Source organism: Indicator indicator, chromosome 9 (assembly GCF_027791375.1).
Source record: "Indicator indicator isolate 239-I01 chromosome 9, UM_Iind_1.1, whole genome shotgun sequence".
Classification (NCBI taxonomy): Eukaryota; Metazoa; Chordata; class Aves; order Piciformes; family Indicatoridae; genus Indicator; species Indicator indicator.
This window is the reverse complement of record NC_072018.1, coordinates 19,935,974-19,951,021: the sequence shown is the minus strand read 5'-3', so window position 1 is coordinate 19,951,021 and position 15,048 is coordinate 19,935,974. Positions and strand designations below refer to the sequence as shown.

The following is a 15,048-nucleotide window of genomic DNA, read 5'->3' as shown; positions in this document are numbered from 1 at the left end:
CTACTGTTTCCTCCTTTTTTTCTGATTTTTCTTTTGAGTGGAGGATGTGTAATTCTCATGAGAACATGGTGGATTTCTTTCAAGCTCTTCTTTCTTGAGTTCCCAGTCTTCATCCCTCTGGTCCAAGGGGATTCCTTTCATTATGGCTGTCCTGCGATAGTTTCTGCTTTCCACCTCTGCTCTGGGAAAGAAAGCAAGAGTACATCTTCAGATACTGAGCACAGCACAGTCACACCATCAATCATGGGTGGCCCATCTGCAGGATTAGGGGATCATGTATTCATACGGCCAAAACATTCTTGTCTGCAACACATGAGAAAACCCTGAGGTTCATCCCAAATCTAACAGCATTCATCACCCCAAATGACCAGGTACTCACTAAGAGCTGTGCTGAGAAATCTTCTTTAAAGATCTATACATTATTGGAATAAAAATTTTAACCATTAAAAGCTCGCAAAGACTGATCTTATGAATTGATCTGCTATTAAACAGACTTTAGCACCTTTAATATAACTGTACATAGCACAGTAACTCACTGTAATCATGACATTTCCATTTGCTTTTCTTTTCTTTTGTTTTCTTTTTTGTTTGTTTTGGTTTGTTTTGTTTACTGCTCATTCAGTAGTACTGGAAATTTTTAATGACAAAACATCAGAGATGAAGATGCCTTTATAGATGGCCTTTTAACCTCAGACATTACCTAGGCCTAATGCAATTCAGCCCTGAAATTTTGCTAAACTTTGCATTCAAATCCAGAATTAAACTTGAAAATTCATCCCCATTTCTGGGGGGATGTAAAGAGTAACTTGAATTAAGAAATGTGATAGAAATGAGGCTGTTCAAATTTTCCATGTGAAAACATGTAGAAAATACCATTTTTTCCAGCCCAGTATCTCCATATGCAAATCATACACAACTCTCCTCTGGGTGCTAGGGTTTCCAGTTGTGCTTTCCGGCTTGTCTCTATGATTTCAAGTGTGTGAAACCATCATCCATCCAGATCCTGGGATTTCCAAGTCAGCAGTGAGTCTGCTCATGGCATTACTGATTTACCAAAGTCATCATTTTTGGGGCGATATTCATATTTTTTCTATTAAACTTGCACAGACCTAGATCTTCAGTGAAGGACACTGTACAAGATGGTAACTGGAAAAACATAATTCACTGTCATTTTCCTTATAGCTTTGAAATAAGAATGGTTTTCATTACACTTCCCACTGCAAACAACAAAAATGAATTAAAAAAATAAATACACTCATCAAGGCCAAGATAAATATACTCCTGCGAGCAGCAGAATTTTTTATAACTTCCCTTACGGGGTTTTTAATTACACCTCTGAAATACTTTTCCTATTAAGTGTTGGTAACATTTTCTTTGCAATCTTTACAAATGCCTGGCACTGTCACAGTCAACTATTTTAGGAAAAAAGTGATCTCAAGATGAAAAAATACTTTCTGCATTTTGTAGCACTGAGGAATTTTAGAAGAATGACTATGTCAATTCTTCATGTCCTTTTAGGACATTTTAGAAGAATGACTACGTCAATTCTTCATGTCCAAATCATAGAATCATGAAATGGCTTGGGATTGAAAGGACCTTTGATGGCCATCTAGTCCAACCCCCAAGTGTTCAAGTCCCTGAGAGTTTCATTCAGTTCTCTTTTGAAAAAACACCAAATGCAAACCCTCAGGTCTTTTTTCATTCTCATGCCATCTGTAAGCAGGAGGAAGTACTGAAAAAACAGGAGCTACCATGGTGAGTTGACGTTGGCAATCTGACAGATGTCCATCCAGCTGCTATTTCACTGTCCCACCTCTACAGGACAGGGGGACAGTGATAGAAAAACTTTTTGGTCAAAATAAAGACATGGAAATCACTCATCAATTATGTGCAAAAACAGACTTGTGAAAAATCACTTAGATTTCTTGCCAACTGAAAAAAAAAAGCAGGATGATGGAAAACAAAGACAAAACTAAACCACCTTATCTCCATCCCCCAACCTCTTCCCAGCCCCAGCTTCACTTAATCATTCCCTACCCCTCTACCTTCATAAGTAGCACAAGAAGATAGGGGTTGTGGTCTGTTCATAACTTTTTGTCTCTACCATTCCTTTCTCCTCAAGCTCTTCCCCTGCTCCAGTGTGGGTCCATCCCATGGGATGCAGTCTTTCAGGACAACCCAGCTTCAGCACAGGCTCTCCTTGGGCTGCAGCTTGTTCAGAGTTTGTTCACCTCCTGCAGCTTGGGATCCTCAACAGGCTGCAGTAGGGAGATCTGCTCCACCATAGGCAGCATGGGAACCTCTGCTCTGGAACGTGAAGCATCTCCCTGTCCTTCCCCTCTGATCCTAGTGTTCCCCCACTCTTCACTGATGGGCATCCTTTTTTGCCCTTTTTAGAATACATTTTCCTAGAGGAGCCACAAGCATTGCTGATGGGCTGAGCTGTGTCCTGCAGCCTGTGCAGTGTGGTGAAGCCACAGAGACTCCCCTGCACTCCCTTACTGCCAACACCTGAGCACAGACACCCCAACTGAACGTATTTATTCAAGAGAAGGCAAAGCCTTTTCTCCTACTGCAGAAGCCTGATTGTGTAGTTACTCAGCATTTAGAAAACTCTCTCAAAAATACCACCAAATATTGGGAAAAATCCTTTTTTTCAGTAATTCAGCATTTCTGTCACATCAGTGCAATGCTGAGAGCAGAGAGCAAAGCCAGTGGCTCCACACAGATGTGCTGCACAGCATGGACTTACTAGATAGACAGGCACATACATAGATATATATATAAACACACACACAAACATATGTTTGAGAGAGAGAGATGGTCACTGTTCCAAGTCTGATGGTATTTAAGAGGTATTTGGAAAATGCCCTTAAAACATGATTTAGCTTTTGGTCAGCCCTGAAGTAGTCAGGCAGTTGGACCAAATTTCTGTAGATCCCTTCCAACCAAACTATTCCATTCTACTCCTATTCTGTTCTTTTCCTTTAAGTATGTGGCACCAAGTGTCTTTCTAGACACATACACACACATATATATATATACACACACACGCATGTATTTATACATATATATATACCCTGGGCTTAAACAGCAGGAGCCTTTGGAGTAGTTTCAACACTCTGGACTTTGTAGGGAGGATGGGAGCAGACACAGGCCACAGATGTCTGTGCCAGCTCAGTACCATCACACCATCCTCAGCAGCTCTCACAGCATCCAGGGTAAAGCCCTTCCCATGCAAAGTTTAAAAAAAAAACCAAAGTGTAAATCGTCTGTTATTCAGAAGCAGCTGTGTTTTGAAAGCTATTTTCTATCCTTTGCATGTCCATGCAAACCTTGGTGAGTGGTACTGATATTTGGTAGCAGAACATTCCTATTATTTACATGTTAATAATATTTACATGTTGATGTATGTACAATTTACATGTTGATACAAACATCCCCAGGCCAGATCGGTGGCTTAGCACAGGTAGGTAAGAGTATGTTCACAGAGCTGTCGGGACCTGAAGTCAGACACACAGTGGGCAAGGATCATAGTGATGCTAGAGAGGACTGAACTGGGATTTAGGAAGGATTTGGATGATTATAGCCCTGATTAGATATGAATGCCAACCCTACGGCTAGCATAGGCTATTATGTTTCAAATCATCTTTTCTCTCTTTTTGCATGACAGGCAAATATCCAAAACTGATGGTGATGCTCTGTAACAAAATATCCATCATATTTACATACCAGTACCACAGCCACCATGAGCAGAGGGCAGACCTTATCTGTGCTGAGGTGCATTGGTGTGAAAACACACTTCACAAAAGAAGCATGGACAGCAGGTCAAGGGAGATGATTCTGAAGTTCTTTACCAATCTTGTGAAACCTCACCTGAAATACTGTGTACAGTTCTGGAGTCCTCAGCACAAAAAAGACATGAAGTTGTTGAAGAATATCTAGAGGAGGACACAAAGATGACTGGAGGGCTGAAATACCTCTCCTGTGAGGACAGGCTCAGAGAGTTGGGGTTGTTCCTCCTGGAGAAAAATGCCTCTGGTGAGACCTAAAGGGGCCTATAAGAAATATGGGGACAATCTTTCTAGCAAGGTGTGTTGCAACAGGACAAGGTAATCTTTTTAAACTGAAAGATGGTAGATTTAGAGTAGATATAAAGAAGAAATTTTTTACAACACTGTGAAACACTGGCACAGGTTGCCCAGAGAGGTGGCCCATGCTCCATCCCTGGTAACATTCCAGGTAAGGTTGGACAGGGCTCTGGGCAACCTAATCTAGCTGAAGATGTTCCTGCTCACTGCAGCAGGATTTGAACTAGATGACCTTCAAAGGTCCCTTCCAACCCAAAACATTCCAGGATTCTATGATTTTCTGTCTGCAGCATAGGATGGTACTGTATAGCTCCTGCCAGAGCTGCAGAACACTGTCAGAGGACATTACCTCTGGGACCTTCTGCACACCTGAAGGAGTAGAAGGTAATCATGATTATACTAAAAATGTCAGTAATTCCTCCTACTTAACTCCAAGTTTGCTGAAGAGAGGAGGTGAAACTGTTGCATGAGGGTGAAGGCATCCACTGTACTGTAAATTCTAGTGGTGGGGCTTAAAAAAAGGGCTCCTGAGCCCTGGTGATTAACTCTTAGCTGCTCACAAGCTGCATTGTGTCTGTAAGGTGATCACAAAGGCTTTGTCTATTTTATAAAATGGCCTTGGCATGAGTATTAAATGCATCTTCCTAGTTATTAAGTTCTTCCAGCCAAGCTGCTAGCTGAGCCATGCAGCCATGGGGTAAGTCAGGTCAGCACATGGCTCTGAAAGGCAAGTTTTCCACCTTAATTTAATCATTAGCCTAAGAAAATCCTTTCTCAACCACTTGAGTCACCCTAGGCTGTTGCCTAGGTTGCTCAGACCAGAATGTCAATCTGCCTGCCACAGGCATTGCCTGTCAGCATTATTAAGATCAGCAAGTCCAATCATTAACCTAGAAACGCCAAGTCTGCCACTAAACTATGTCTCTCAGCACCACATCTACACATCTTTCAAATTCCTCCAGAGACAGTGACTCCACAAATTCTCTGGACAGCCTGTTCCAGTGTTTGACAACCCTTTCAGTGAATAATTTTTTCCTGAAGTCCGATATAAATCTCCCCTAGTGCAACTTGAGACCATTTCCTCTTGTCCTGAAATGACAGCACTGAACAAGTAATCAAGGAGAACAGGCCTGCAGACCTGTCACTCTTCAGGGAAAACAATATGATGCAGAAACTACACGAGCCAAGACCTAAGAAGAGTATAAAGATAAAATTCCTCTCTGGAAGAAAATGCCCCATTGTCAAAGAACTGACAGACCTCAGCTTATTCCAGCTAGGGTCTAATTAGTAAAAAAACTAATACCAAAGCTTAGGTATCAGTTGCTTGTTTGAATTTCTTTAAACTAAAGGTCTAAGGACAGTAAGCGCTGATTCTTCTGTGTGGAAGGAATCAGAATCATAGAATGGTAGGGTTGCAAGGCATCTATGGAGACCATCAGTTCAGTCTCAAAAGAGTCGTCCCCTACCCTTTAGATGCTGATAAGCACTGAGAAGATCACCTCTCAGTCTTATCTTCTCCACACTGCACAGTCCCAGGTCTCTCAGTCTTTTCTTGTAAGAGAGATGCTCTAGTCTCCTCAACATCTTTGTAGCCCTCTGCTGGACTCTCTTTCATAGTTCCCTGTCTCTTTTGAACTGGGGAGCCCAGGACTGAACACAGTACTCCAGATGTGGCCTCATTGGGGCAGAGTAGAGAGGGAGGACAGAAATTCTATTGACGCTGGCCACACTCTTCTTAATGCATCCCAGGACACCATTTGCCTTCCTGGCCACAAGAGCGCACTGTGGGTTCATGAGGAACTTGTTATCCGCCACACTGTCCAGCTTCTTCTCCATGGAGCTGCTTTCCAGAAAGTCAGTCTCTAACCTGTAGTGGTGCTTGCAGTTACTCCTCCCCAGGTGTAGTAGCCTAAACTTGCATGTGTTGAATTTCACTAGTTTCCCTTCTGCCCAGCTCTCCAGCCTGCCCAGGTCTCACTTGAATATCAGCCACTTCTCCCAGTTTTTTATCGGCAACAAACTTGCTAAGACACATCATCCCTCCATCCAGGTTACTGATGAAAATGCTGAACAAGACTGGACCCAGTTCTGATCCCTAGGGGCCTTCAGTTAAACGCTGCACCACTTATTACAACCGTCTGAGCACTATATTCAGATACTTAGTCCACCTCACTGTCCACTTATCTAATCAACACTTCCATCAACTGCTAAAGGGCTGTTCTTAATTCAGCTGGTATATTCAGTATTCACTACCCTAAAGGGTTAATACTTCTCAGTTATTGCTTTCCTTTCCATTGTAACATCCTTATAAAGACAATGATATCATGAAGTGATAATGATGTCATGAAGTGATAATGATTTTGAAAACACACCAAGGCAAAGCATAGAAGGCAGTGGAATAAATTAATGGCTTCCCAATGGTTTCCCCATGACAAAGACCCATATTCTTGCACTTGATGGCTTTGAGATAGATTTTAGGTGGAAAGATAAAGAACACACTCCTATTGGTTCTGGACCAGTCAATATATATATAATATATATATAGCAGTCAATTTAATTTTCATTGCTGGGGCCCCGTCAGCTGCTGTAGTGGAACCAGCCATCGCTACTCACATTTCTAAGAACTTGGAGCAGTCTTGGTGACCATAGATCTCCGCAAGCCTCTTGGGTGTGTCGCCAAAAAGATCAACTGCATCCATGGCAGCATGCAGGGAATGAAGAGTGCGAAGCACGCCCAGCCTCCCTGACTCAGCAGCAAAGTGAGCTGGAGTCCAGCCCACATCACTCCGCAGGCAATGCCGGGCACCATGAGCCACAAGGAGTTTGACCAGCTCCGATCGCCCTTGTGTTGGGCAGCAAAACAGAGAGAGAAGATGCACCTGCATTAGACTTTAGACCTTCAGGATGCAGAAGACAGTCACACAGCCGATCATAATTCCCTCAGTCATGGGTTTTACACGTGACCTGGCTATTTGATTTATCAAATAAATGACACTTATTAGAAAATGCTGAATTCATTTTTTTCTAAACAAGACTGCTTCCAGAAGCATTCTACAACAAAAACAATAAAATTGAAAATCTTTCCACTAATTTTTAAACAGCACATCTCAATTAGTCACTGATCAACTGGCTATTGACTACTTCATTGCTTCATTTTAGTTTTTAGTTCACTGCAAAATAAAACTTAAACATTAGAAAAAGTGGAAAACCTGTGAACAGCTTTACTAAACCAAAGGTTTGTTTAGTAGCTGGTAAGTGAGCCTGCAAGGGAAGGTGCTTCACTGTGAAAACAGTGGGCTCGTCTTTCTGCTCTTTCATGCAGATGTACATGAAAAATAACTCCTCTGCATTGTATAAAGTCATCTCTTCAAAAAGTAATGTGAAGGACAAGCAGGCAAGCTGCATGTACATATCATGTATACTGCAAATTTTCACATGACAAAAAAAAAAAGTTAAAATAATCACTTTGATGGCGACCCCATAAATTATTTTGAGACAAAGCTCCCATTTAAATTGGTACTTTTTCTCTCTTTTTTTTTTTTCATTAAAGGCAAAATTATCAGACACAAGCTGTGACTATTCCCAGCATTAACTGCCATCATAGCAAGATGTGATTAAAATCAGCATCACCTTTGATGACACCAATTCACAGTGGTAACAGAGCAGGGGGTGCCCTTACCTTTAGCGGCAGCCCAGTGCAGCGGTGTCCTGTCATGCCAGTCAACATCCTTGTGATTTGGGTCACAGCGCCCTGACCTCAGAATCTCATCCACTAGGTCATAGTCCCCCAAAGCCACAGCTTCGTGGAGCTCTGTCATGCTTCGCAATTCAGAAAGGTGCTTCGTAAGAAAAGTTATGGTCGTTTAGTGGGTGTTCACTGATGTATCAGCTCCATTCAAGAGCAATTTTAACAGATCAGGAAGCATCTGGATTAAAAATTATACATGCCCTGTAAGAAATGAGTTTAACAAAAAATAAGGAAAAATAAATGGGGCTAGGGGAATTGCAATTTATCTTCAAACCAGCGATGACAGATTCGTGGTGACATTTGGTTTGCAGTCATGGAAATCCGAAGCAAAGCATAAGCCTTTATATAAAGGACCTGTAGATAAAACCACACTGCATTTCTCAAGGATGTTGCTAGACAACAGCCAGCTCAGGCCAAACATTTGCCAGGGGTCCGTTGGTGCTCACAAACCATGGAAACTGGCTCCTCCCTTGCCAGGAAACTGACTCCTGTTTTTGCTGCAGATCCCTTATTTGCAGCGTTTCATTACAGTGAGAAAGAAATTACTGTGCAAGTATTTCCTTATGTCCTTCGGTGCAAATAATCAAGCTATGGCATGCTTGCTTAAAAATTTCAACCACTTTTGTGCTCTCCTAGCTTCAGATCATACCCATACACACAGGTGGAAAGGAAAAGAAACCAATGATCCCACCCCAGGAGTTCACAAGGTTTCCAATGAGACATGGGTGCAGTTTCCTTTCCTGCTAGATCTTCTTGCTATTCTTCAAGCTCACATGGCTGTTTCACCACCTGGATCAAGCTGTAGATCTCTCAGAAAAGTAATCTTTTGTTACTGGCACCCGATTTAGGGTTAATTCCCTAAACTCAGCGTTATCTAGGTGGCAAATATCGGTAGGGAGGGAGAGGCTGTGCGTATCCACCCTGTCAGTAGGACCATGTGCTTGATCCACCTTGAACTACCCTAGAAGCTGCACTAAAAGTTTCCTCTGGGTGTTGTTATCCCCATCTCATAAAGCTAGAGGAACAGATTTTGATTTTTATGGATGGATCTTGAGCCAAAGTTCTCCCCTCCTACACTAGCCATAAGCGTCACACATTCTCTGCAGGATGGTGCAACACAGTCAGGGGGGTTTCCTCACGGAGATCCCAGCGCTTGCTCCAGCCCTACGCCAGTGCCCTCGGCAGCGCCGCAAGGAAAGGCTCACACAAACACGTTCGGATCTAAACCTGTCCTTGCCCTGCAAAGGCACAACGTGGTATCTACGCAGCTGCGGGGGCCTCTCGGGCGCGCAGTGTCTTTGGGGAATGGCTCCATGCCAGAAACTTGTTTTCCAAGCTCGGGGAAGATCTCTCCCAGCCAGCTTGTCTCATCTGAAAACTAAGGGAAAGTTTGGTCCCTCCCCCTCAGGGAGAGCCTGGCAGTTGGCCTGCCCTCGAGAGAAGAGTCCTTCCGCGCGAACGAACGGCTCGCGCTGGGTTCTGGGGGGACCGAAGGGTCCGTCCTGCTCCTCTGGACAGCACGACGGGAGCGGAGGGCAGCCCGGACACTGCACGCCAGGTACGTGGATCCCTGGGTGCTGCTAAAGGGCGGGGAAAAGGGCCTGGGGAGAGCATGGGGAGGAGCAAGGGCCATGTGAGGGGGATTTTAAGTAGCCAAGTATTTTCTGCACAGACCGGCAGCTTGCCAGTGCTCCCACTCCCTGGGTTCAGTCTGCGCTTCCCAAAGTCTGTCCTCTCCTCTGCTTCCTCCCTTCCACCCACTTATCTAGCCCCAGATCCCCGCATGTCCCTGCAGAGGGATAGGATTTGCTCTAGGTAAGCTGCAGGGGGAAATACCGTGGGCATGCCACTTCCCTGCTCAACGTATTGCCAGTGTTCAGGCAAAAGGTAAATCGAGTTTTCCCACGAGGAAGAGTAACCCACCCCCTGACACAGACATGCCCAATGTGGAAGCAGTCTCAAGCTGCCATAGGGGAAAACAGACGGAAGGGGGGGAGCTGAGGAGAGGGGGGGGAGGATGGGGAGGAATGTCACAATGAGAGTGATTAAACTCTGCTTCAGTTGTCCATCACAGAAGCACTGCAACATACAAAACCGGGGGAGCCCCATAGGTGCCTTGTTTTGAGCAGGGCTTCAGACTAGGTGACCTCCAGAGGACCTTCCCAATCTAAATTCTTCTGAGAGGCTGAGAGGGACACAGAGCACGAGGCTTTGGGTGCTCTGCTAGCACAGTGCTTTTCTCTCCTAAACCCAGCTTCTGTAAGGTGGACACCTACATAGGACCCTACAACCTGGCCACTGTTAGAGCTGGTAGGAAGAGGGATAGTGGGTTTAGGATGTTATTCTCCCTAGTTTGTTTTAAGCCTGATGAGCTCACAAACAGGTGACACAGTGGTGGACTGTAACCTTAGCCAGATGAACCTGCTGTGGAGAGCCTGCCTGTACTTTACCCTGTGACACAACAATCTGAGACTCTCCAGGAGCAGCAGGTGGTGGCTCTTCAGGGTAGGAACCGGGGTGGCAATGCCACCCAGACTTGTACTTGCCAATCACACTGACATGATTTACAACAGCCAAGAAGCTATTGTGACTTACTGCTAGGGACACAGCAGATTCTCTGACTGGCATCTCTAGTAGGAAAGTAGAGATGCTCAAATCTCCATCTCAGGCTGTTGTTAGGGGTTAGCCTCCTTTATTTTCCTGCCTGCCCAAAATCAGCTTATCTTAGAGGGGAAGGATGTTTCTTAGAGGGACAGCATGTTTCTGCAGTGGAGTTGTGCTTGCAGAGAAGTCAGATGGGATGTTCCCGCTGAGCAAAGTATACTTTGATTTAGCCCTTGGATCCAAAAGCTGCACGGTTTATCAGAATACTGAACCCAAGTGCCTCCTCCTGACTGCAAAACTGTCTGCTGCTTCCATCTGACATTTCAGCTGCACAGAAGACACATATTCCACCACCCAAGTCCTGCTTCAGGCCCAAACAAGCAAGCAAAGGATGAGAAGAGTTGTTGCAGTGCCTAAAGCAGGGCATTTAAGAGCAGGGACCAGAACTGGGACTTTTAGGTAAATCTGTCATAATGCTTAGGATGGTTTTTCCCCTAGATCCAGCAATCGTTGAAATGTTTTGGTATCTAGGGTAGGGACTAAGGTGATCCCAGGCACAATCACGACATGGTTCTACTTCACTCTTTGCTGCCAAATCAGACAGGGGATGTACGTAAAACAATTACTCTGAGGTCATGAAGGAGACAGTGACACCTCCATATGCTGGGGAATATCTTACTAGAGAGTGCTATCGAGATGAGCACATGAAGTGCCCAGATACAGGGCTGCAAGGCCCTGGCCTAACCCACGAAGCAGGAGCATCACCTGAAAGGCTGGGAATTGCTCTGCTCCACCTTTGCTTCTTTCAGTCTCCATTTCCCACCTTAAGAAGGGGGATGTACTGTCCTTCTCCAGCCATCTGTGCTCATGTTGATATGCTATCACCAAATCACTGAGGTCAGAATCACCTCTGCATTAAGCTACATCAAGATATTGGATGGAAGCAGCCTTTAAAGCATGCAGTATGGGTGTTTAACAGAAAAATTTACTCAGATCAGTGGAAAAATACACAATTGCCTTTCAGTGAGAGCTTCAGCCGTTTACATCCTGCAACACAAAAGGCGTCAGTGTGAAGGGCTCTTTCCTTCAACCCCCCTACATTCCCCAGACTCTGCTCCCCCATCTTGGCAGCCTTCAAATAAAGGACAAGCCAAGGTCAGGGAAAAAAAAAAAAGAGATAAATAAAACAAGGAAAAAAAAAAGACAATCTAAAACCATCTACAACCAATCTAAAATAGGGTCTGGTAAAACCTCCCTTACTACTGCACACTGTCCTAGTGAGAGCTGCTGCATGGGAATTGCTGTTTGCTCTTGTGGCACTTCCCAGTCTCCTCTGTAGCCCCTTCCTCCCTTGCTGTAGAAGCTGACACCTCTCCAGCCCTGACGTGTGGGGTGGGACGCTCATGGAAGTAAGAGAAATCTGGTTTTGTCAGGTACAGGGAGAACCTGCCCCAACACCACCACCTCTCTGTACTCCATCGGCAGCTCCACTGAACCATCTGAGGAACAGCAAACCCACTTCAGGAGATGCTTGGAAGAAGCACAGTGACAGCCAGGACCCCAGCCCACAGCTTTCATATGCATAAGTTCTCCTGCTACAAACCCCCGGAGCATAGGGGGAAGAGCACAAAAAAGCACAATGCTACATTATCTCCTCATGCCAGCTTGCACAGACGCACAAAAGTCAGTGCTGATTTACACCAGCATTGGATCCAGCCATGGAATTTGAAGAAAGGCCTCTCTGTTTATCCAAGTGCCAGGAAAAGTTGTCAAGAACTGTTTCCTGCAGCCTTTCAGTTCCCAACTTCAGAGCCACTGGGGGAACCACCCAGCCACAGCATGTCAAGCGTGGCAAACTCAAACCCATGAACTAAAGGCAAAACCACCAAGGAAGCCATCATCTGCCTGGCTGCATTCATGTGCAAGAACTTGGGACATTTTGCTGTCAGATGGAGCTTCCATTTTTGGATCGAGACGATGCTATTTATTTCACTTGAAGTGGATCTGTCTTCCTGCAGGGTGTGTAAATTCCAGCTACTAAAAATTTAGGAGCATGACACACATCTCAGGTCTCAGCAACTGTAAAATCAGCAGGGTCACAGATTTCCAGACTTCAGACACACACAGACATATAAAGATGCAACCCGATGCATTTCTTACAAAGCATGTAAGGATTTGATTTCCAGTACTGCGGAAGAGCGATAGATGCTGTTATCCCACAGTATCTGTAGGGAAATCATTTCCCACCACTTAATTTAAAAGCCTCCAGGTTTTGAGTAGTTCTCTTCTGCTACAAATATTGGAGGTGCCCACATGAACAATGAAAATTTCATTTAGGACAAAACCAGCAGGCTGATGATATAAACTGCAAAGGGTAACAGGCTGAAGATTCAAGATTTCCTTTTGTACTGTTTCTCTGAGGGCTGGGCAAACCAGCAGTTTAGCATCTGAGCAGTAAAACATCTGACACAGAGCATGTCATTGTGCTGCTGTTTAAATTCCCCAGAATGTAAAGCAGAACAAATGCACCATCTTTACCTGCACTAGAATTAGGCAACTTATGAACTGCCCAAGAAGTAATGACATTGTTCCGGATGAAAGCTAGAAAGGTGTTTAAGAGAAGTCATGCCTCAGGCATGAGACATCTTACCATAAACAAGGCACATGCTCTTAGAAAAAGGTTGTTAAGGTATAACAGGTGGTTTTACTGAAATCGAGCATAAACAGAAGTCATAGGATAAGCAAAGAGAGTTTCCCACCTCTTTTGTGGCCTTACTGCTTGAAAAGTTAATGCTCTATTTAATACATTCAGCTTTAACATTCACTTTGCATTTTAAAAATCAGTTTCTGGTACTGATTCAATACCCCCCAAAACACTCTTCAGAAGAAACCCGGAGAGCTACACAACACAATAAATCAAGACAAACATTGATTCAGCAACTCAGAAAAAGTTTTATTTTTGCTTTTCTGTTCATTTCAAAGGGCAATTATTTCACAGTTCTTAACAGCCCCAGAAGGCCTGAGGCTCCCCTCAGTTACTAACTGTTGTTTGGTGGATGTGCTAAATGGCAGTTTCCTCCCCAGATTTGTAGTCAAGGTTTTTGTTCCAGCCACTGCCCAGTTAGATTCTGTTCCATAAATAATGTCTAATTGTCAGCTAGAACCCCACAAAACAAAGATACTGAACTCAGAACTTCCTCTTAAAACTTTACATGAAAATAAAAATTGGTGTCTTTTTTTTAATTGTTTTTTTGGATGAAAGTTTCACAGTTCCAGTTGCTGACCCCAAACAACTCCTGCTTTTCCCCCATGTACATGTCCCTCAGTATCAAGAGGAATCCTTACAGAAGCAGCTCCTCCAGCTACCATGCACCCAGCAGTCCTAAAAGGGCTGTTTGATCAGGCTTAAAAACCCTTCCATATGCTGTTACTAGCATCTGGGCACTTAAACCAGTCTGCATCCTCTCCTGCAAACAGAGACCCTACTGAAGCACTCCTGCTTTACGGGAAGCAAGTACAATGGAGCCAGGCTTTTAAATGTTTCCTCGGGGTGATGGATATCGAAAGGACATTTCTCTGCGTGGATTTATGGAGCCATCATAATGCTGTGGAGCTAGGAGCAGAGCAGCATGTGTCTAGAAGTGAATACATCTCCTCCTATCTCCCCTTTCCGGTGCGTTCGGATGGATTTCAGTATCTGATGGTTGCACTGCTGTGGTTCCACTGGTGCGTGTTGATTCCCATGTGTGTCCCATGGGGCAGAGCTGAGTAGGGGCAGCAGAGGCAGACCAGACAGCTCGTCCTTAGGCAGCCAGGTCGAAGTCGTCCCGTTCCTGGTTGTAGTCGAGCACCTTCTGCCGAAGGCGAGAGGCGTCCACCCACGTGATGAAGTCCTCCACAGCGCGGGGGACGAGGAGAGCGGGGTCGGTCACCACCTCGGGCCCCACGCGGACGTGCCCCTGCTCCACAAAGGTGACGGCGTGGCGCAGGTTCTGCGCCATCCGCAGCTTCACCAGCAGGCAAGGCAGGCGTCGGCGGCAGAAGGCGGAGGCCGAGAGGCTCTCACAGACAGCCAGCGACCGCCGGGAGCTCACTAGACCCAGGCCGTAGAGCTTCTCCAGCAGCGCGGCGGCGCAGCGGGTACGGAAGGCGGCGCTGGACGGTCCCAGGTCGCGGAGGCGGCGGGTTAAGGTGCGGACGGTGCGGGCCAGCGACTTGTACAACACGTAATCCTCCCGCCGGCCCACTCGGTACCGCCGCAGCGCCTTCACCTCGGCCAGGTTCCCCCCCGAAGCCTCCCAGTTCACCAGCTCCAGCCGCCGCAGCAGCTTCTGCTCATGGTACTTCAGCTTCCGCACCATCTTGGCAACACGAGCAGCGCCTCGCCGCGTCCGAGTGGCCTCCCTTTCCGGGGAGGGGCGAGCGCGCTCCGCCCCGCCGCTTCCTTCGCCCGGGGAGGCGAGTCCCCGCGCGGCTCCCAGTGGTACGTCCGGGAAGCGCCTGGGCCCGGCTGGGCGGCTGTGGGAAGAATGGAACCGCCGATTTTCTCCTGCGATGTTAGGATGGCCCTGGATCTCTTCCACGCTGTGCCGGGGCTGCTGCCGG

The 15,048-nt window shown here is 45.7% G+C and overlaps 2 protein-coding genes across 2 annotated transcripts; both read right to left on the bottom strand.

The window, feature by feature from the left end:
* On the bottom strand, positions 1–8,914 carry ANKRD66 (ankyrin repeat domain 66). The gene is made up of 4 exons (XM_054383822.1): positions 8,885–8,914; positions 7,771–7,927; positions 6,705–6,933; positions 1–181 (listed from the first exon to the last, which is right to left on the bottom strand). Exons 2-4 carry the CDS (start codon positions 7,907–7,909, stop codon positions 1–3), a joined length of 549 nt encoding a protein of 182 aa, XP_054239797.1. The 5' UTR covers positions 7,910–7,927; positions 8,885–8,914.
* A 5,279-nt stretch (positions 8,915–14,193) lies between these two features.
* IMP3 (IMP U3 small nucleolar ribonucleoprotein 3) lies at positions 14,194–14,804 on the bottom strand. The gene has a single exon (XM_054383796.1). It carries the CDS (start codon positions 14,802–14,804, stop codon positions 14,247–14,249), a length of 558 nt encoding a protein of 185 aa, XP_054239771.1. The 3' UTR covers positions 14,194–14,246.
* Positions 14,805–15,048: the final 244 nt, after the last annotated feature.

Excerpts from the sequence above, each read along its gene's own strand:
- ANKRD66 (XM_054383822.1), bottom strand. The coding sequence starts at position 7,909 with ATGACAGAGCTCCACGAAGCTGTGGCTTTGGGGGACTATGACCTAGTG. Across the intron at positions 6,934-7,770 it reads GCACTGGGCTGCCGCTAAAG|GGCGATCGGAGCTGGTCAAA; the intron begins GTAAGGGCACCC and ends GCCCAACACAAG. Across the intron at positions 182-6,704 it reads TGCTCCAAGTTCTTAGAAAT|AGCAGAGGTGGAAAGCAGAA; the intron begins GTGAGTAGCGAT and ends TTTCTTTCCCAG.
- IMP3 (XM_054383796.1), bottom strand. The coding sequence starts at position 14,804 with ATGGTGCGGAAGCTGAAGTACCATGAGCAGAAGCTGCTGCGGCGGCTG.